We start from the raw sequence: 21,367 nt of genomic DNA on the forward strand, positions 1-21,367 counted from the left end.
ACAATCATACTGAAGTCACACTATTCATTCTTAAGATGTCTGAAAGTGAAAGGCAATGTTGATGTTGATCACACTTCGCTGAAACTAGAGGCACCCATTGTCTGCTACTAATTGTTATGTCCACCTTAGTCACAGCAATTTTGTTTTTTTTATTTATAAAATTTGTGAGGAACAAGCCCATGTATTCAACCAAATTTGAATCTGGGTATTTTGACAAAAAATGTTTTCGTAGGAAGCACGGGTATTTATAAAATATGCTTAGTGATGAGCCAGCATCAAAACCAGAAAAGCTCAAACCTATAGTTATGGTGAGGGTCACATGCATGCATAATAAATGGCAGATAGGGTAGGAGAAGGAAAGGCATCTAAGGCTAGGAGTCAATGTCACAAAAAAATAACTATAAGTGAGATCTTAAACACCTATGACCCAAAGGTTATGGGACTATGTTTACCTTCAGCAAATTTATATTTCAGATTTTTTTCTGAGGAAACACCATATAAAAGGTTATGTACATATTAGTAAATTGGGATCTTTGTCATAATCTTTATGCAAATTTACAAAACATGTCAGTAATATTTCACTGGTACTTTAAAAATTGGAATTGATTTTACTTATTAAAAGCTGACATATAAAGAGAAAGATTTGTTAACATTTGCAAAAAAAACTACACAGTTAATAATTTTAAAAGTCTTGAAAAAATAGCATTGGCAAAAATCTGGAGTTCCTTAATCAGTAATCTCACATAAAGTTGTAAAGCTCATCCAAGGAAATGGTTTTTGGCCAGCGCCTAGACATCCATGTCGATGTTGACTATAATGGTGGCTTCACCCTTGGAGTGGATGTCCTGTTACCTTTCAGCAAGACTGCCTTTGTATCTGTGACAATTCAACACCTGTCTGGTCGAGGTCGTCTACAGCTAACTCGTCAACCTTACACTCATTGGTCATTCAGCTTTCTTCAGGCAAGCTGTTCCTGTTTTTGATTTTAATAATCTGCAAGTTGTTGATCTGAGAATGTCACATATTTTGGAGTTGACCTTAAATAAGAAAAAATTGGTATCAACATAATTTGTGGGGTTGTCTCTTTCTGTGTATATATACAGTATATATTTATTTTTCACAATTCTGTAGTCTTTTATGCTTGTCTACTTAAATTATTAAATATTAAATAATGCGTTTCATGGTTTAGTCCGAGGAAGGGAAGCAACAACGCCTTGCCAGCTGACCCGGTTTTGGGCAGCCCCCTATAGTTGGTCCATGTGGTTCTGACATCCTTTGCCTTGCTTTCTGCTGTTCTTTTCCAAGTCTGCTTTTGTTCCCAACTCTCCTCTTCCCCTCTTCCACTCAAGTGCCTGCTTGGCAACAATGTCAGCTGGTTTGTGCAAGGTGTGTACTATCCAGCCCCATTTGGGCATTTTGATGTCTTGACTGGTGGCATTATAGTTCATTCTTTTCCACAGGGTTCAGATCTGGTTGGAGATCTTTTCAGGCCATCTTATTCACAGAATATGGCGTAGGCTGTCATGTAATAACTAGTATAGGGCTATAGTGTTGGTGTCTCACTTCTGTTCCCTCCACGAAACAGGCGGATGCGCTGGTAAGCAGACTGTCAGAAGGTGAAACGTTTAACTGTGGGAATGTGTTAGCGGCAAGGTATGTCGAGACGGAGTCGTCGGCCTTTGGTGGCACTGGACTGTCGGGTGGACAAAAGGCCAAGAAGTCTCGCCACTGTTTATCTCCTCTTCACTTGGCAGTTGGCTTCCCAATATTCAGCTCTGAAATCTTTCTTCTCTTGTTGATCTGGACACCAGTGTCAAGTTTCATGGAGTCAGATTTAAACTTTTGACTATCCAGGAGGAAAAAGATTTAATGATCATTTGATAGAAGTTAAAGATCATATGACTTTTAAGTTAAAAAGGAGAAAAAGTTTTTCTACTTTCGAGCAAACTTTCTTTTCAGTCTGTACTTTATTTCCTGTTTTGACAACTTATCTATTTATAGTAACCCATTGCTCTTTAATAAATACTTCTTTTTGCCTCTACTTTCAGGAACCTGAAGTTCAGTTTGATGTAGAATCACACTTTGAAGGGCATCCCCTTCCGCAGGTTGGCTCTCTTGTCATCAACCAGGTATTATTCCATGCATCAAAGTCTTGCACAATTACAGAAGACATTTTGAAACAAATTTCATGCTGTTGTTTAACTTACAAAGAATTTCTTTATTTTTCACTTCTCCATGCATCACCAGACATCAGTAACCATGTAGTCCTCTTTCATTGCTTTCTAGTGTTTCCTCTTTTATTGCTTTTTAGTGTTTTGTTAACATAGTGTGCCTGAAGTATTTACTATGTAATGCTGAGCACCATCAACAGGCATTCAGCAAAGGTCGTATGATACCTGTAGTCAGTTGCTGGAGAGAGTTTTCTGCCATGTTGGTCATGATTTTGTCGTTTCATCTGTGCTTTGGCAAAGAGTATCACAGGTGAATGTATGGTAGGATTGTATTTACTGACTAATCATTAACCTTGAAGATGTTTTCCTTATCAATCTAAGCCACTCCTAACCATTGTCATTTGTTGTCCCATGATTTAATCATAGATTCATGCATGTTAATTCTTCTAGCCCTTACTATCTCAAAAATATATTATACTTGAAAATGAAAAATTCTTCAACATTAACAAATTTCTCTAGAAAAGAAAATGAAATCCAGGTTTTGAAGGTATATTTGGTCACTGAATCATAATAGTGTGAACCACTGGCACAGCTGACATTTGGGTCACAGCTTCATTGGGTCTTTCACCACATAATACAGTTATCTTACACAATTTGCATCTTCAGCTGAGGTCTAAAAGTATGTTACCCATTACCATTTTTATTTTGATTATTCTGTCTAAACTTTGATGCTGATTGTTGATTTTCAGTGCACCATATGCAGTCATTAGATTATCTCTTCATTTGGTATAATATAAATTGACTGTTAAAAAAGTTTGTTTACCTTTACTGACAGCTGCGGCGTGTTATTCGTCAAAAACATACGCTGCCAAACCATAAGATGCGGTTCAAGCCCCTATTTCAGAAGCCTGAAGCTTTACCACCTGCAATCCGGCTTGAGCTCGGAGGTCAGAGCATTTCATCTGGCCGACTTTGCATCACTTTTATCAGATGCACTCGCCTACCCCTGGTTGCTCATGAGGCCACGCTTTATTGCATTTTGTGCGCAGGTGTGTGCCTTCTTTAAGTACAGCTTTACAATTATGATATTTGCATGACTTCATTTGATCATTTGTTGCTTGATTTTTGTGAAGACTCACATTTTAATTTAGATTTTAACACCCTTTAAAGACCACCTCCTATTAAACATTGAGGAAAAACGTCTGACAAAATAGTGATCACCATTTAGAGGGCTCTGGACCCTCTGGCCTATAATTCATGTCCTGATGTTTGTGGGTTAAAGTTAAAACAGATTCAGGTGTAAAATTATTTTAATGTAAACACTTTTGTTTTTGAAAGCTTTTAAAAGTGATGCACTGATTTTTGTAGTTTTAGTTTAAATTTATTTTAGCAAGATAAAATTGTTTTAAACCTGACTTTTGCTAGCATAGGAATTGAGAGCTCACTTCCTGAGAACATTTAAGATGAGGAGAAAACACTCTTCTTAAACTTCAAAGAATTGTTTTATCCACCTGGTCCCTGGTCTGTAGCCTAGTCTGCAAGTTTAAAAGTTTCTTCTATAGCTTTTTTTTTTCTCTAGATGACAAACATGATGGAATGTTTAACTTTACAGTTTAGGGTTTCTTCCAAGTTTTTTTTACATGTTCAAGAAAAGTTAAGTGCTATAGTAAGACAAGGGAGAGCAGCATGCAAGGATGGTTAGTTATTTCCTGCAGTTTATTATAAAACATTTCCTTTTAAAAAGCTCAAGATATTTCTGCTGCTTGAGGTGATAGAATATACAATGTATTTTATTGCAGACACTAAACCATGGAAGGAGATAGTGAGGGGCCAAAGCAGGGTTTGGGTATTACATGATGTGGAAGTCATCAAAGCTCTAGGTGAATCCATTGGCATGACTTTCAAAGATGTAAGTTCCATGCAGAATTATTTTGGTAAAAATAGTTGTCAAATATTTTTACGGACAACTGATATAGAGGCTGCTATATCTATTGTTTGCAGTGGCTACCTTGAACAGTCATCAGCTTCAGCATTAAACAAAAGTGTATAGATAAACATTTATTTACGTTTAAATGTTTCAATGTTACTTCCAATGAGTCATTCGGCCCAGATTATTATTGGAATCTTGCTTAATGTCTTTAAAGTAAAGCAGTTATTTCAATTCACACTTAGATACATAAGAAAGTGATACTGAATGACCCACAAGATTGCTTTCATACAAGTGGTGTTAAAAACACAGATGCAGATTAAAAAGACAAGCAAGACAGAAAATCCAGCACATAAATCATGTCCCAGAAGCATGGGTTCTCAGTTTTATAGAAAATGAAGTAAAAGCTTATGCTGTGCAGCACACTGTGCACTCCACACCAAAGGATAATATGTATGTACATACAGCATAAATGACATTCTGCAGACCACATAGCAAAAAAGCAGGGAGATAGAAATCAGAATCATTTTATTGAATAGACCATTCTGCTATTATTTCTCTTTTCCTTTTTTTTTTTTTTTTAAATATCTTTCCAAACTATGACTGTCTATTGGTCATTTCTCATTTTTAAGTCAGTGGCGCTTGTGGAAACTTGCAGATTTATAACCTGGATAGAAGAGGCATAGTTGTCACTGTTGACATAGTCCAAGTTGACTCAGCAGCTGCACGAGCAGATATAAGAAAGGTTTGTATGACTAAACATTTTCTATCACAAGCTGAAATCGCTTTATACTTAGGCAGTAAACATTTGTTTACTTAGCTTTGTATAGCATTCCTATCTCTACCCTTCCCATAAAAAGTCAGAACTATGTAAAAGTTTTAAAGTGTCTGGGCATCTTTAGCAGCTCCTTGGAATTCAAAAATTAAAGAAATATTTCATGTTTGTTTGATTTTATTAAATTATTTAACATTAATATTCTACATTAGATGATGGGACTAAATAAAGTGTCACGATAAGTTTTCTTACAAGGATGATGTGCTTGTTTCGGTGGGAACCTCTCGCATTACGTCCTCCAAGCAAGCTGCCAAGCTGATCAAGAATGCTGGTGACAGGTAGGGATCTTTCAACTTTTTCGCCTTTAGCAAGGACTTCAGAATAATTAATACTGGGATACGAAAAGGCCTAATTCTTTATACTACTACTATTATATATTAAATACATTAGGAAAAGTAACAATAGTAGTAGAATGAAGATTTATGCAGCGTGAGATTATGCTGTGGAAAAAGCATGTTCTCCATGATGTACCTAGTAGAGCAGAAACTTTGATCTGTTTAGTTTCTGTCCTATTGTCCCAATCTTATCACAGGCAGTCCTGTCAGACTGCCTATCATTTTGAACTGTTCCAGCCCTGCCAACCAACTAGGATTCTTTACTCTCCACGCACCAACCTGCTGTCTGTCCCCTGTATAAAATGTGGGTGGTGATTTTATTTTGTGGATCCCATTACTTGGAATTCTTTGACATTTATCCTTGATTCTGTCTCTATTTATACCATTTAAAGCAGATTTAGAAGTACATTTCTTCATTCCTCCCCTCATTTTTATTACCTCTTTCACCCCCACACCCCCAACAAAAACTTTATGCCTTGTCTTCTTGTGTTCATTTTTCTTTTTATTCATTTTCATACTTCATTTCATAACAATCTTTACCATTGTACATCATCTGTAGGGAGAGGTGTGTCTAGTCACTTTTATTTTCTTTATTATTATCTAGCACACAGCTCCTTAATGTCATCTGGATAATGTTACACTGCTGATGCTGACAGTCCCCCCCAGCATTTGGCACATTATGTCTTATTATTACAAGAGCAGCAGTTCCTTAAAACTTATTTTATTTTGGAAAATCATGCATCACACTGATTTACATCTATTATTATTATTATGGACATATGTTTTGTCACCATTAAAATCAACCTTAAAAAGTTTCTGATGCAAGTACAGCAGACTGAAGGTTCAGCAAAGAGTGGCAGTGACATACAACATAGCTGTTTTAGTCATTTGGGGAACACAAATATTTTGTACTAATGACAGTGAAATACTCTTTAGCAATATCAGTGTAGTTTATGGGTTTTTTTAAATTTTAATTGTATTAATTTGTAGTATTCCTGATTTTTACACTTTAATCAGTGGGTAACAATGGATAAAGCAGTTTATTGACAGCTGACATTTGTTGTAACAGTTTCGGGCCTTCTGACCAAGTAAAATAAATGGACATGACTTCCACAAAGGGGTGATTTTTTTTTTTTTCTTTATATGTATAGGAAGTTTATGGCATGCTACTGAATAGGCTCTTTTTGTTGTTTCATTTATGTCTTTCTTCTTAGAAAAGATGACAGGTGTTGGGGATGTATGCTATATATTCAATATAATATAGTCATTTGCAATTTTGCAATGTACATGAGAGATGCATATTTTATCACAAATGTATTCAAAATTCATTTTGCAACCAGTCTTGATCAGATTTATGAGCTGTGTACTGGTGTTCAAGTATTAAAATATTCTAAAAATGCTGGACTTCACAGGGGCCTACTTCAAGCTGTCAGTTGCTGCTTAAGTATTATGTTTGAACTGTCATTTTTGTTATTTAGGCAGTAAATAGTAAGCTCTGTCAAACACTTTTCAGATCATTTGCTTTGCCTACAATCAGCTAAATTATCTGACTTGTGGTAGTTATGGTTGTGGGTATTTATGATACATGGGATACCAGCCCTTTCTCTTGTGTCATTATTTCTTATTCTTTTTTTTTTATATTTGTTACTTTTTCTTATCTCATTTCACGTGGTATTTTCTCACATGTAATTATGTTGATTGTCTTCATATGATATTGACTATAGAATTTGGAAACAAAGTTGCTGGTATATTTGGTTTTGGGAGGGTATCTGTAGAAATGGCTCCATCTGAAAATTTACCTTGTGGATGCTTGTATCTGATTCTGTAGGAGAAATCTTCTGTTTGTATATTTGGAAGTCATCCGATTTGTCGGGATTTTCTACAAGATTTCCATTTCCTCTCCCGCTGTGGCCTGTTAAGTCTTATAGTGGAAAATCCTATTTATTTTTGATAATTATGTGATAGTTGTATATGAAAAGCTTATACTTTACAACTTGAAACTGTTGAAACATCCTCCTTTTTTCTTCGTTTGGGGGAGGGGGGGTAGGGTGGTGATGTTTGTTTTTGATAGTTCCAGTAACAGCACAGAAAGTTTTTTTATGCGTAATCGATTTGGTTCTTATGTCAAGTGCTAAGTACATGTTTTTATGTAAGCATGATTCTGCGCAGTATAAACTGCACATTGATGATGATGATGATGATGATGATGATTGTCCATTTGTCTATCAAGGCAGTCACTCATGCATTTGATAAATAGGGTATTAAACATTCTAAATGCAGATTCACAATACGATTAGAGAGACCACATGTCAAACTACCTCAAGATGCAAGATTCCAAGAAGAGGCAGTTTTCTTAAAGGTAAGAGGATATTTTCATCCAAAAACATTTGGTTAATTGAAATTTGACTCAGCAGTATACCTGCTGAAATAATGCTAATTGTGTTAAGACTAATATATTAAGGGATCACTCAAGTCAAACATTAAGGTTGTATGCTGTTCAATGCTCCTATTTAGTGTGCATTATTGAAGAAGCCCTAAAGGGATCTCAAACATGAGGTAAAAATGTCAATGTTAAAATCTTTATCTCTTAAATGACTAAGTTATTTGCTTAGATTTTGGCATCCAATGTCTTTAAGCTAGTGATAATTTGTGGGATTATCACATCTACCATTGGTGAGGCAAGAGTTGGAGTTGGCATGATAATTAGTATCAAGATAATGAATAGACATTATATATACCTTTTGTGACATTGGCTGTCATGTCACGACTGATTCTGTCAATGCTCACTATAAGGTGAGTTTATGCATAAACTGTAAACTAAGTGATGCAAGTGGCTTGTTTCAGTCACTGTTTTGTAGCTGTCTCTTGGTGGATGGCTGTGTCCTGGCCTCTTATGCACTTTCACAATAACAATCTTAGAATATTCGTACGCCTGACTTTAAAAGCTAACACAAGGTCATCTTCTGGGTTGAGTTTATTTCAAGATACCAATACAAATGGGAGTGAAATCCCTTAACCTGACCGATTGTAGTGGACTAGCTCTCTGTATTTTTGTGGTTGTCTCCATTGACCTGTTGTGAGTTTCATTTTCTATTATTTGACACGTTTTGTTGTCCTGTTAAATGATCTGCTTGTCTGTGGCCTTTTTGGTTCCAACTGCAACCTTCTGTTGTCCCATGGACTGTCAGGTTCATCAGACTTTAAGTGCTCTCCTTGGTTTGTGTGATACAAGCCTTAAAACATCAAGACACATAGAAAGAGGTCAAAACCATAGAATCATTAAAGACAACTTAAAAACATTTTCTGCCAGCTACACTGTTGATTTAAGCTTTGATCATTTCTTCTTGCATTTGGAAGGAAAAGTGTGTCCACGGAAAAACAATTTCACACTTTTGGGGTCTGGAGGGGGATGGAAGGGGTTAGGGTAGGTGTGGGAGGAGTCACTGCTCAGTGATCCCCCAGGTGTTGGTTACTGCTGTTGATGCCTCCTAGAGTCCAGGAGGCTTGTCAAGTCTGCAGTGGTGACTTACTGTATATTACTTATATACCCTTATATTGCTCTATTTCTTTATTCTAGACTTCCATTTAGATTTGGATACTGTATCTATATTATTCATTACTAAAATGTAATTTCACTTTTCTTTTGTTCTCTTACCCTATCTTAATGGGTATCTTAAATTGTTAAATGGAAATCTTGACTACTATGTGTATGATTAACCTCTTTTATATTGAGAATATTGTCAGAGCTTTAAGAGTTTGGAATTTAAGTTTTATCTAAAGTTAGCCCTTTGGTTGTAATTTGTTTCTTTAATATTGTTAGTTTAACCAGTTGACCATTTCAGTGTTTTTATGTACATTCATGGCTACAGACTTTATTGCTTTGACCGCTTTCTGTTCATGTCGATATTGTAATGAACTAAACACACTTTTTGGAAAAAGAAATTTCACTTTATTTATCTATGCATAAGTTAATGAAGATTAAATCTATCTGAAAATGCAAGATTTTGCATTCATGCAAATGTCTTTTTAACTCATTTCAGATTTTATTGTTAATATGCACACACACACAGAGTGCTGTGCATGATAATGAGCTGCTTTTAAAAATTGTTCTGTGCCTGAATAACAGGATATGGATGGAGCCAAAACAGATACCAAAACTGAGGAGAACGAGGGTTTTATAAACATCAGTGTGCAGCATACTGCATCTGACTCGGTTCTGGTGACTGCTGGTGGTCGTCAAGCCAAAGAACAGGAGTTTCTCATTTTGGATGATGGTGGGATTGCTGGTCCATCAGGTGGCCTCAAACCATCCACCATCATTCATCAATCCCATTCTGCTGTAGAGCTGTTAAAGCCATCCTTGGATATCCCAGGACGTGCTGGCAGTCCAAGAGTCCGACATAATCTAACGGTAAAACTTAAGCTTTCAAAACAGCACTTCATTATACATTAACTAGTACACTGAAACAGAATGTAAGCATTAAGAATTTAAAAGAATGATTTTTTGTTACACCATATGGTATACACTAAAATAGAAATTTGCCCTTGTGGTTTTCAAAGAATGGAACTTTGTTACATAGTCATGTACACACTAAAATAGAATGTTAGTCTTGTGGTTTTTATGAGTACAGCACTTTGGTTGCAAAGTAGGTTCCCAGTCACTTAATCCCCAGACACTTCATCCCCGACACTTAATCCCCGACACTTCATCCCCTAGACTTTTAATCCCTTAGCACTTAATCCCCAGACACTTAATCCCTAAACTAAATCCTTAACTAAAAAAATTATAAAGTCAGCGAAAAATTTATTTGAAATTCAAATTCAAATCATGCTTTTAACTTCAACGTCATTTGAACATCTACAACATTAGTTAAAGTTCATATAAGCTAGTAAATTTAATGTTCTTCAATGATATATACAGTATATACGTATGCTCGAAGTAGGATAGAAGTTCCGGCATGCGATCATGTTGTGGCATTGACTCTGCAAGCAATTCGAAGGAATCGACAATGTCTTCTTCACGTACATAGGCAAGTGCTGGGAGGCATGTGACCATTCCATGTCACTCGTTGTCTTCATCACTTCTAGTCACTTCTCATACCCTGGAGCTGCTTTAGGCATTAGCTCTCTAACTGCATCCAACAATCTATTATAGGTTGCACTTGATTTATAAAGGATTAAGTGTCTGGGTATTAAATGTCGGGGATTAAGTGTCGGGGATTAAGTGCTTAGGGATTAAAAGTCTAGGGGATGAAGTGTCGGGGATGAAGTGTCTGGGGATTAAGTGACTGGACACCGCAAAGTAAAATGTATCCTGCAGAAGCAGGAATGTTAGCAAATACAGCTAATCCTAATACCTATTCATACATGAGAGGCATCCTCTTGTCAAAGGCTTCTACATTTCAAAAGCTGATATACCACACAAGCATTATACTCAACGTCCAGAAATGAGAGGAGGGTGGGGGAGGAATAAAAAGAGAACAACTTGACCAAAACAGCAAATCCAGTTATACACATTTAGCAGCAGTAAACATAGTGTCTTCCCTTCTGTAATCCTCTTCTTTCTCATCTTCCTGCAGATTTATAACATTCTCCATCCTTATTATTCCCTAATTCCTCTTTGTGTCTTCTGTATTTGTCTTTTATTACTTGTCTGCATAGTTGTTTACATCTTAAGTACTGAGAGCATGCTCCTTTCTGAGCATGATTATGTGCTATATAAATCACACGTTTATTATTGTTATTAATCTGCAATAAGTACTTAATCAGTGGGCATCCCACATTAACTGTCTGCTGGTCCACAAATGTTGTATTCCTCTTCAATTTGCAGGTCTTAGTGACTTCATAGTTTGTCTCTAATAAGCAACTCAAGCTTGTACCACCAGCATTGCCCCTGATGCTGACTGACCCTTGTATATTATTGAAAGGGCAGTTTCATTGTATTCATTGTTATGAATGCTTGCACACTGGGTGATAGTGAGGGTGGGGTTAGCTTATAGGATGTCAAGGCCCTGACTGTTAGGATGTTAATAGGGATATATAGCAATCATTTTGTATTATGGGAAACATGACAGCCACTGGAGGACAGGTAATGAATGTCTAAATAAATGATTGTCTAAGGGAAGTCCATTGGTCACAGGTCAGTTGTGAGAAATGCAGGTATGCTGTAACACATTGCTCTTGCTGAACAGCATATTCTGACATTTTCTGCTAAGTGGTACAAAACATTAAATTTTTAACGACTAATTAAGCATTGGCCATGACACAAAAACTTTCAAAACGGCTTGAATGTTCACAATATCTATCCATCTGTGCACAAAAGATGAGCCAGTCTTTGTTGGGAAGAGTAAGGGAGATCTTCAGTAAGCACTTTCCTGCATTGATGCTTTTTTTAAATTTTATTTCTTATGTTAAGATCATTCATGCATGCATGATGTTTTGACCTTGGGGAACAAATATTTGTTTGTATTTTAGGTCCCTTCGATTCATAGCTTAGCCACTGGTAAGGTGGTTGCTAATGAAACAACAAAGAATCTTCAACCATCCCATACAAAATCAGCACAGGGGTCACCCAGGAGGGATCATTCACCATCACCAGCTCATGAACATTCACATCATGCTGCATATAGGCACAAGGTGAGGGTGATGAAGCATGTTTGCATGAGATTGAACCATTTGATGTTTTATACAAATTACCTCTCATCTTCTGAAAAAAAGTTAAATATGTTCTGTGTTGGTCAACATCATAAAGTCAATTTTATGGTATGAATGCCTTTATGTTCTTAGTTATCTACCTCTGATTTCTTCTTGGTCTGTTGTAACAAACTAACCTACTTTAGGACAAGAAGAATGAAAAAACTACTTACAACTACTATCATTTCAGAATTGTGGAAGTGGTATGAAGATATACACACACAGCTGATATTTATACTTGGGTATTGAATGAACCCACCTTAATTGACTGATATTCAAGGGCTCAATTTATACATAATGTGCTAACATTGAAAGATTAAAGAAAGAGTAACAGGTGATATGGTTGTATATGAAATGTCATTCATAATAACCAATTTTGGAAGCAGATTTTCAAATATATTTTTTTAATTCATGTTTTGTAATGCCTATTTGTTTTGTAATGCCTTTTTGTCATATCAACATATCATGTAATTGTTTTGTCAGTAAACAACAAAATGCTTTAACTGTTTATTGTCAGCCTAGCACATATAGATAAATCACTAAGTTAGGTAGATAAAGATTGTAGTTAAGGCACACCTAAATGGACAAAAGAGAAGATGAAGCATATACTTTTCTATCTATAGTTTTTGCCATTACATCTCAAGCTGTGTAAATGCAAGGATCATTCTGCAGGTAGGGGAAGAGGCTTTTGGTGGAACAGGTGCTGACAGTGATAGTGATGAGGAGGCTTTCCCCATCATGAAGACTCGTGAGGTTCCTGCAACACGGGTCAGTGAAATATTTTTGTTACCTGTATGCAGTCAAATTGCTTAGGGAATTCATATTGCAGTAACAGTAAAAGAGCACACTAAATAAGTAGGTTTTAAATAGTTTCACAATCTCTTGTCCGGAGAAAGCAATGAGCTTTTCCAAAATGTGTATTTGACTTTTACATAACAAATGATCCTAAAAAAGCATCAACTTAAATTTTTACCATTACGAGTTTCTTGCTCATTGGCTAAGCAGCATTTCAAATATTGCAGAATCCTCGCTGGCATGATCCACTGACATTCGACCTCAGCAACCATCACACATACCTGAATGTATGTGTGTGGTGTCATTTAAGAGACACGACTGACTTCAGATCTGAAAAATCATCATCATCTTCATCCCAGTCATCAGATGACATTCTTATGGGTCAGGTGAGAATATCATTTCCTATTTCCTTGGTTCAGAATTAGCTATAGAAATGGTTGTACCGCTGAAGACCATTGGTATAATTGATGTCACAGCTGTCAAGCATGTGTGAATATGATGAGAATAATAATTGCCTTGGTTTGTATTCCAATTCACCTGTGCTGTTTTTCTTGCATGGGCTTTTACGGTGCATGAGTTGCTAAGAAGTTTTTAGCTAGAGTGTAGTATTTGGCAGTGACTGTTTTGATTTTGAATTTATCAAACCATCAGGAGCAACAAAGGGCAGATATGTAATCTTTACTATTTATTAAATTTTATCTAGTAGAGTATGACCATGCCACCTGAAAATTCCTCTATAAAGGTTTTAGGGACAAAGAAACTACACCTTTTGGGTTGATTGCAGCCAGAATTCTATTTTGGAAACTTTATTTGTGTGATTTAAAAATTTATAGCAAAAGAAAAACAAGTCGTTTAGGTTGGGGAAGGTGGCAGGATAAGTCTAATACATTCCTGGTTAAAGACTGTCTACCTTTGTTTACCAAAAGGTTTTGCCACCAGAGCAGGCTCAACTACCAGTTTCTGAATCCCATTCTTATCTTTCCTTGTGACATCAGGGAGTGTGTGCATGGGCATGTTGGTAGGTGGTGGGGGAATAGTTGTTGATATGCATGGTTGTGAAAATTACACTTTGTTAGTCTCATTTACTTTCCATAACAGTGGTTTAGTTTTTGTGACACCTTGTGATGGCTTTTTCTTATAAGACTGTAAATTGTAAATTCTTGCCTTACTTTTTCAACATTGTAATCTTATGTGTTTATAAAGTTGATAACTGCTATCTCTTATATTGCTAGTGTATAGAGTGGTTATGTGGTCATAGGTTAGTGTACCAATCAACATAATTGTCCTTCACTGCCTGATGACACTAAGGGGACACACCAAGCAGACTTTGCAACTTCAGCCAGGGGATGTGAAGGTTGGAGCCAGGTAAGTGTGAGTAGTTTAGATAAACTACAAACAGGAAAGGGTTTTATGTTTGAGAAGTAAATTCTCCATGTACACATCTTTAAAACAGTATAATTTATAGTTGATATTTTGTGCATATGCATTTGTGTGTGGAAGGGCAGGGTAGGTGGGTGGATGCATGCAGACTGTGTATGTGTGCATTTGCTTATGTGCATCTGTACATGTGTGCATGTATGTAGAATGAATAAATATAAAACAGAGTGTTTTGTGTTCCTAGAATTTGGAAGCCAAAGTCTTCACATCCTTATTACATTCTGACTACTTAAACAAATTTGTTTTTAATCATCCTATGCCACTATTGGGATAACCTATCAATTCAACATTAACATAGAAATAAAAAGCCATACTATCAAACAAAATAATTTGGCCTTGACTCAGCAATGATTACCTATTGCTGTTTCTAGTCAATCAGCTGGTGGTCGCATTGGACTTGAACATCATCGTTGCTATGGTGACATCACACTTCACTTCCAGTTTACTCCAACCAAACTGTCATTACAACAGCAGAGAATGCTGGCTGCTGACCTTGATCCAGAAAATTCTACTGGGGTCAGAATTGTTCCGGCAACATCGGATTCTAGTCAGGATGAACTGGGTTCAGATTTAGACATAGGGTATGCTTGATCACTTTTTGTTAGAGAGGAAACTGGGTCTGGGTCTTGACAAGAGAGTATGAGAGAAAGCATGTGTTTCTGAAAGTGGAGATGAAAAACTTCTGACTACTAAAAAGGGTGCTTTGTTTCTAACATCCAGTATTTATATAGTAAAAGCTTGTGTTTGAGAGAAAAAGGTAACACCTACATTCCAAATTTAAAAACTATCCTTAGGTTAAACCATGACTGGAATTACATATCTACAACTCCTGCTACAGTTAATAGAGAAGGAAATTTTATGTGGTTTAGAGTGAGAGAAAGGAATATAGAGAGAGAGAGAGGACGTGGGGAAAAGAATAGGTGATGGAGACAATAATATTATACACAAAAACGGAGCGTAGAAAATGGTTGAGCTGTAGCAAACCAGAGGGTTATATTATCTCACCACTATTTCTATTTTGCAGGCTTTATGAAGGCAAACATTTGTTTTCCAAAGCTCAGTTTAATTCAGCTACCTACTGCAATTTCTGTGGTAAAAAGGTTTGTTTTCTGTATCCCTGTCATTCTGTTTGATTTTAAAAGTAGTTTTTGAGCGACTTTTGTGTGAGGCTTAGAGCATCTCTTGCACTAGTTGATACTTCATATTTTGCTCTTCACCATTCAGATCTTAGGTGTCTTATGCTGCACATATTATTAGTTCTTCGAAATTTATGTAAGCATATCAAGTATCTATTTTGGTGTGTTTGTGATGGGGAAGGCTGTGATAGTGGTATGATGTTGAAGATTATCAAATATTCCAGTGGATGTCAAAAATAAGTTTTATAACTTTTCACACACACTCATGCATGCACATCACAGATTTATTACCCTTTAAAATGTAATTTAATTAACAGCAAGTTAATATTTTCTTTTTTTGCAGATTTGGTTAAAGGTGGCATTCCAATGTAGTTTATGCGGAATGATCTGTCACAAGAAGTGCATTGACAAATGTCGTGCTGAGACTCTTTGCTCAGAGTTAGTACTCATGGTCATTACCTCACTTTCATAGTTTTATGAGACCATCCCAAATAGCTGCATGTGATTGACTGCTTGATAAATTGGCTTTTGAGTTTTAGGTGCATATTTTCATGGACATACTTTGACACCACAAATACATCCCAATATTCTTTAATACACATAAAATATATAAGTGTGAGGAGCACTCTTGGAACTTGGAACACATCGGGGCCCCTCACACTTTATATTTTTCTATGTCTCTCTTTACTCCTGGCAATAATTCCTTTTTATGCAGTGATGGTCCACGACGTAGGAATGCTCCTGGCGAGTTCTGGCGGACTCCTTTGGCTTCTCTGAAGCAGCCAGAAACTTTGATGAATGCGCACTTACCACAATCACATACTCGAGGCACCAGGTTCTTGAGCAAGTTCAGCAAGGAGCCAGTGAGTACTGGCACAGAGAAAGGTGAGCAGATGGATATGACATAACAAGACAGAGTACATTTTATTTGATGCTTAAGTCAAATGATGACCATTCCTTATTATTACTTTCTTAGACTTGCATTACTCATTCTATCCCCTTAATACTGTTTACTCACTTAGCGTGTTCATGCACTTGTCCCTGGAGGTAGGGATGGTACAGTTGTGGATGTTTTATACAGATTGCTACTATTTCTAAATGCAAATAAAACATTTGTATAAACAAATTTTCATAAATTAATGCTTCATCTTGATTTATTTGTACATTTATATTTTATTCTTTGTGCATATCAGATGAAATGACTATAGAGGGGATGTCTTGATTGAGTTGCATGCACTTTTTTTATGCTGAAACACTTGTGCCTTTTGGGTTTATAACATGCGTTATTTGTTCATGCTGTATAAATATATATGCACCTAAGAAACAGACATTGGATATTCATGAAAAACTTATTCCTTGCTTTCATTACAGAAGTGGTTATACCTGAATAGAAAATATTTCTTTTCACTAGAAAAATACAGTGAAGAAGTCACTCTATTGTTTATCAATGCTGTAACTGTCTCCCCTTGGCATTAAAACACTAACCCTCCCCCTCCCACCCCCATCTCAGGCATTTAAAAAACAAAATAAGAAGTTGGTGATTAACTTTAAAGGCTTAAAATGAAATCCTTGACTAAATCCTGAATGCTAATTTCATGCATAATATGATCTTCTGACATGTGTTAGCAAATTTGTAAAATTTTGTTTATAGATGGTGTAAAAGCCACTAAAGGTCAACAATCAGTTGGGAGTCCACAAATCTCAACTAAGGTATGGTATTACCTATTTTGGCTCTCTTTTTGACTCATGCTTAGATGTTCATTGGTGTGGCAACTGATTCCATTGTGTCCCATTACTACATAAGCCTTACTTTGAACTGATATAAACTTAAGAAATGTGTTACATGGAAATTGGATGGCAACACCCAAAGCAAACTTTGTGGTGTTTGGCAAAAACAGTTTGTCAAAGTTGCCAAGGTATGGTTTTTATCACAGTCTATGCAGCAGGCATGCAACTTACCCATTCCTAGCTCAGGGGAATAGTGACATAAAAATAACAATATGGAACTCATTTCAGGCTCAGTAACTGGAATGAGTACACTTTAAACCCTTTAATGAGGAACTAATAAAGAGCAAATCTGGTGCCAACAATTTTAACTCCAGTAGCATATACAGTGAAACTTCTCTATTAAGACTTGTGAAACTCCATTGAAATCAAGTAGTAACCAATATGATCCTTAATAGGGAAATTGACCAGTCTGTTTTTATTCCACAAACCATCACTTCAAGCACCTATATATTCAAGTTCATTTATTTAAATGTTGAAAATAAAGCACTTACCATATATCATAGCGCTTTTCTTTGTCATTTTTGCATTAGTTGGTTGGTGGTTAATTATTTCACTACTGTTGTGCTTTCACTATTGTTGACAACTTATAGGGAAAGAGCAAGAGCAATTGATCAACATATGTGAACTGTGGTAGACAATGATTCTGTCTTAAAGTGCACTGTATGTGCTTCTGCCAAAAGTTGCAATATAGCAAACATGACTTCTGCAAAGGTCAGCGAAGCACAGTCAACTGAACATTTTGACTCAGTACCAGCTATATTTACCTCCTGCCTGAGTCAAGTTGACCCTGCCATGACCACATCATCCCAACACTAATAGTCCAATTGATCCAGACCCAAGAGAAATGAATGCCCAAGCAGCAACACCTTTTTGATGTTAACCAAAACTTTGCATACACATTTGATACAAACCTCCAAACTAAAGAATAAATGATGACAAAGGCTTAAAAATATTTAAAAGGGAAAATCATATTTGTCAAATTACACTTCGACCTCCATACATGAAGACCACATAGGGGAGGAGTTCTCTAAGTAGAAGGTGTATTTAAGACAGAACCAAGGAAGCATATCTTTATTCTACTCAGTAATTGTCAGCCTAGATGTATACCAACAGTAGGCAGGAACAGTAGAAAAATTTCGCCTGTGGGAAACAAAATGAGCAAAGTCAAATGGCTGCTTGAGTTTGCACAGTGACAGACTTATCCTAGCCAACATCCTTACAAAAGGTCAAGCATTGCAGCCTGGCATTCCCCAGATGGGCCAAACCAAAATTAGATCAACCCCACCAGAGAGTTCTGTCCCTTCGCCTAACAGGCTCTCCTTGATATTGTTTATGTTTTGTTATCGTGGTTTGATTTGGATAAAAGTGTTGGACCTTCATGTTTACATGTGCTTCTGCTGCGTTTTCTTCCTCTTCTGGTTTGCAACAGGACGGTATGTATACTGTTATTTTGAAGTGCAAACTGTTTGGATCTATTGGCTGGATTCCATTCCGCCCACTTCACTCGCTTCGGCAGCTACATTGAGTAAACTGAAGTGATGATCACCCTTTTGCATTTTCACGTGATAACATTTCTTCGTATTCTCAAGATTACTCAATATCTTCCCAGTATTCTCCCTATGTCACTAACCTAATTCTCTGCAGTCGTTACCGCTACATCTACAGTGATTGCCCTTTATTGCCGCAACGCAGCGAGTCAAGTCCTCGCATTGTTCTTCCTTCTACATCTTTGTTACTATTTTGTGATTTTGTTCTGCATCTTTGTTACTTTTTGTTAACTTGTTCTACATCTTTATTACTATTTTTTTTTATCTTGTTCAGCGCAATAAGTTGGCCTTTTTGCTTTATAAATTCCCGCTTATTATTATTAACCACCTTTTTCATAATGCTAGTCCTTTTGTAATATCATGTTACTCTCAGCTCTTGTTCTTGTTATTTGGTTCCTCTTTGTGTTTTCTGTATTTGATTTTATTCCTCATTTAGTACAGTTGTTTATTCTTTATAGTTCACATGTTATTTGTTTGTTTTTCTGTCCCTCGTATGCTGTCCATGTTTCATACTTGTTCTTAAGCGCTAAGAGCATGTTCCTTAGGAGTGTGAATATGTGCTTTACAAATTTTGCATTTATTATTATTATTACATCTTGCTACCAAATCACTTTAAATCTGGCATCAACAACGCCAAAATAAGGGTTTATCCAGGCACAGATATAGAGAGTGATCACAACCTCATTTTAACAAGCCTGAAGTTGATAATAAAGTTCCATATGTCTAACCTCTAAATTCGCTTTGACCTAAACAAGCTACAAGACCCTAGTATTGCAGAACTCTTCCAGGCCCAACTTGAGGCAATTAGCTGACCTGAACATGGTCATCTGTGATGTTGATACCCTCTCTGGAAACATTAAAGAGGTGCTTCTGTCCACAAATAAAAAAGTGCTAGGGACAGCAAATGAGAAAGAAGCAACCTTCAGTCACAAACGAGGTTCTTGACCTTTGTGACTGAAGAAGGTCCCTGATGATAGAGCTACTATGAAGAACCGGCTGATTACAGGAAGGTCATTGGTGATATTAGGAAAGAAATGAAGGAAAACTGGCTTAAGGAGAGGCTGTAAGATAGATGAAGGGATGGCATAGAGAGACAACACTAAGGCTTTTCACTTACTGAGAACCCTTTCCAAGGAAGGTCAAAAAAAATTAGTCTCCATCATTGAAGACAGGTGTGGTCACCTCCTCATAGAAGACAAGGCTGTATTTAACCGACAGACTTAATACTACAACAACCTCTACAACTTTCTGTTGGAAACAACAAAACAATCTCCAAGGCAGCCAGGTTGGGACCAATGCAGACCTTTCAGTTAAACAAGAAGAGGTAAAATAGGCCCTATGCAGCCTGAAGGAAGCGAGTCTCCTGGGTACAACAATGTCCCAACAGAGTTTTTCAAATGTAGCAGAAAAGAGATGGTGAAGGCACTCAAACACTGTATCTAAACATTTGAGAAAGCAAGAAAGTGGCCCAAAGTATGGGTGCAATCACTTGTCATACCCCTCACAAAGAAAGCAAGAACAAGCAAAGCAACTACAGAACAATAATCCAAGCAAGGTGATCCAAAACTATCACCCCTATGGCTGAGGAGCTGCTAGCAGAAGAGCGAGCCAGCTTCAGAGCACAGCTGAACAGATTTTCAGAAAATGAGTCCTGATCAAAAGGCATCTATAACACAGGGATCTCTGCTATAACTTCATTGACTTTAAGAAAGATTTTGATAAAGTATAGCGCAAGGGGCTGTAGCACAGGATCAGACGGTCCACCCAATAAGGGATCTGCTAAACATTGCACAGGACCAGCTCTAATGGCACATTCTTACTGCTGCTGCATTTCATCAGTTCCCCTCTTCCCCTTGATGACAGATACCAGTGGGTGAGATTGCTCTGTCAGGCTGGTGCTAGCTTGTGTAGAAATGTTGTGATAGTGGGAAACACAAACTGATCGTTGGCTAGAGATCCATAACTGTTGCAGAGACTGACATTATTTTGACCTCGGTACTATGCTCCTGATATGTATTTATTCCTTTTATGTGTAGTCGTTTACATTTTGGCTCATTTTGTATTTGCAGTTTACATCCATTTCATGTAAAAAGATTTTGTCATAATGTTATCTTTTCCAAGCCAATCTTTTTTGTGCGGTCATTTGTTTTTTCCTGTCAAAGCCATTTTACAGAGCATGTTATGATTTCCAGTCTCAGCCAAAAGATGAAGCCAAGTTCCCACATGACTCACAGTTCCATCAGGACACCTTGGATGATGCAGCAATCACATCAGCAAAGGAAATGGGTCGCCAACTGTTTTCTCACATGGACATCAGTTCACGCAAGGCCAAACTTGATGTGCTAGTATGTGTGCATAGATTCTTTTGGGTCACACTCGTTTCAATAGCTATAACACTTTTTTCTTCCTCTTTGACTTAAAAATGAGAAGTCAAGTTTTTCATTAAGACAAATTTAAGTTTGATTGCTTTCATTGTTGCAATGTATGCAGCTTGTAAGAAGTCATTTGATAAGCAGTTTTTATAACAGGTAAAATTTATGCATTTTTAAAATAGTAAGATTATTAATTCAAATTATAAAAGTAAGCAGTTTTTCTGTTTTTTTAAGTCTTTTACTCATTTGCAAGCTTTACTCTAATGAAAATTATTACATGTATTTTTTCCCATCTGTCCTGCCATACATTTCTGAAGTACCTTCTATTAGA

General features: G+C 36.7%; 1 protein-coding gene across 2 annotated transcripts in view; it reads left to right on the forward strand.

The window, feature by feature from the left end:
• LOC112560355 (PDZ domain-containing protein 8-like) overlaps positions 1-21,367 on the forward strand; it is a 35,584-nt gene that overhangs the window by 5,244 nt on the left and 8,973 nt on the right. The window contains exons 5-22 of one of the 2 annotated variants that reach the window (XM_025232170.1): positions 786-962; positions 2,049-2,129; positions 3,007-3,220; positions 3,971-4,080; positions 4,757-4,843; positions 5,129-5,211; positions 7,549-7,627; positions 9,395-9,679; positions 11,743-11,904; positions 12,634-12,729; positions 12,984-13,142; positions 14,015-14,121; positions 14,565-14,774; positions 15,218-15,293; positions 15,673-15,767; positions 16,045-16,214; positions 16,981-17,039; positions 20,857-21,009. In XM_025232170.1, the coding sequence (XP_025087955.1) occupies positions 786-962; positions 2,049-2,129; positions 3,007-3,220; positions 3,971-4,080; positions 4,757-4,843; positions 5,129-5,211; positions 7,549-7,627; positions 9,395-9,679; positions 11,743-11,904; positions 12,634-12,729; positions 12,984-13,142; positions 14,015-14,121; positions 14,565-14,774; positions 15,218-15,293; positions 15,673-15,767; positions 16,045-16,214; positions 16,981-17,039; positions 20,857-21,009 (2,403 nt within the window). The remainder of the gene's footprint in view (positions 1-785; positions 963-2,048; positions 2,130-3,006; positions 3,221-3,970; positions 4,081-4,756; positions 4,844-5,128; positions 5,212-7,548; positions 7,628-9,394; positions 9,680-11,742; positions 11,905-12,633; positions 12,730-12,983; positions 13,143-14,014; positions 14,122-14,564; positions 14,775-15,217; positions 15,294-15,672; positions 15,768-16,044; positions 16,215-16,980; positions 17,040-20,856; positions 21,010-21,367) is intronic. The other variant, XM_025232171.1, reaches the window with a different exon arrangement.

The sequence above is a fragment of the Pomacea canaliculata genome, linkage group LG3, assembly GCF_003073045.1.
Source record: "Pomacea canaliculata isolate SZHN2017 linkage group LG3, ASM307304v1, whole genome shotgun sequence".
In the NCBI taxonomy this organism is placed as follows: domain Eukaryota; kingdom Metazoa; phylum Mollusca; class Gastropoda; order Architaenioglossa; family Ampullariidae; genus Pomacea; species Pomacea canaliculata.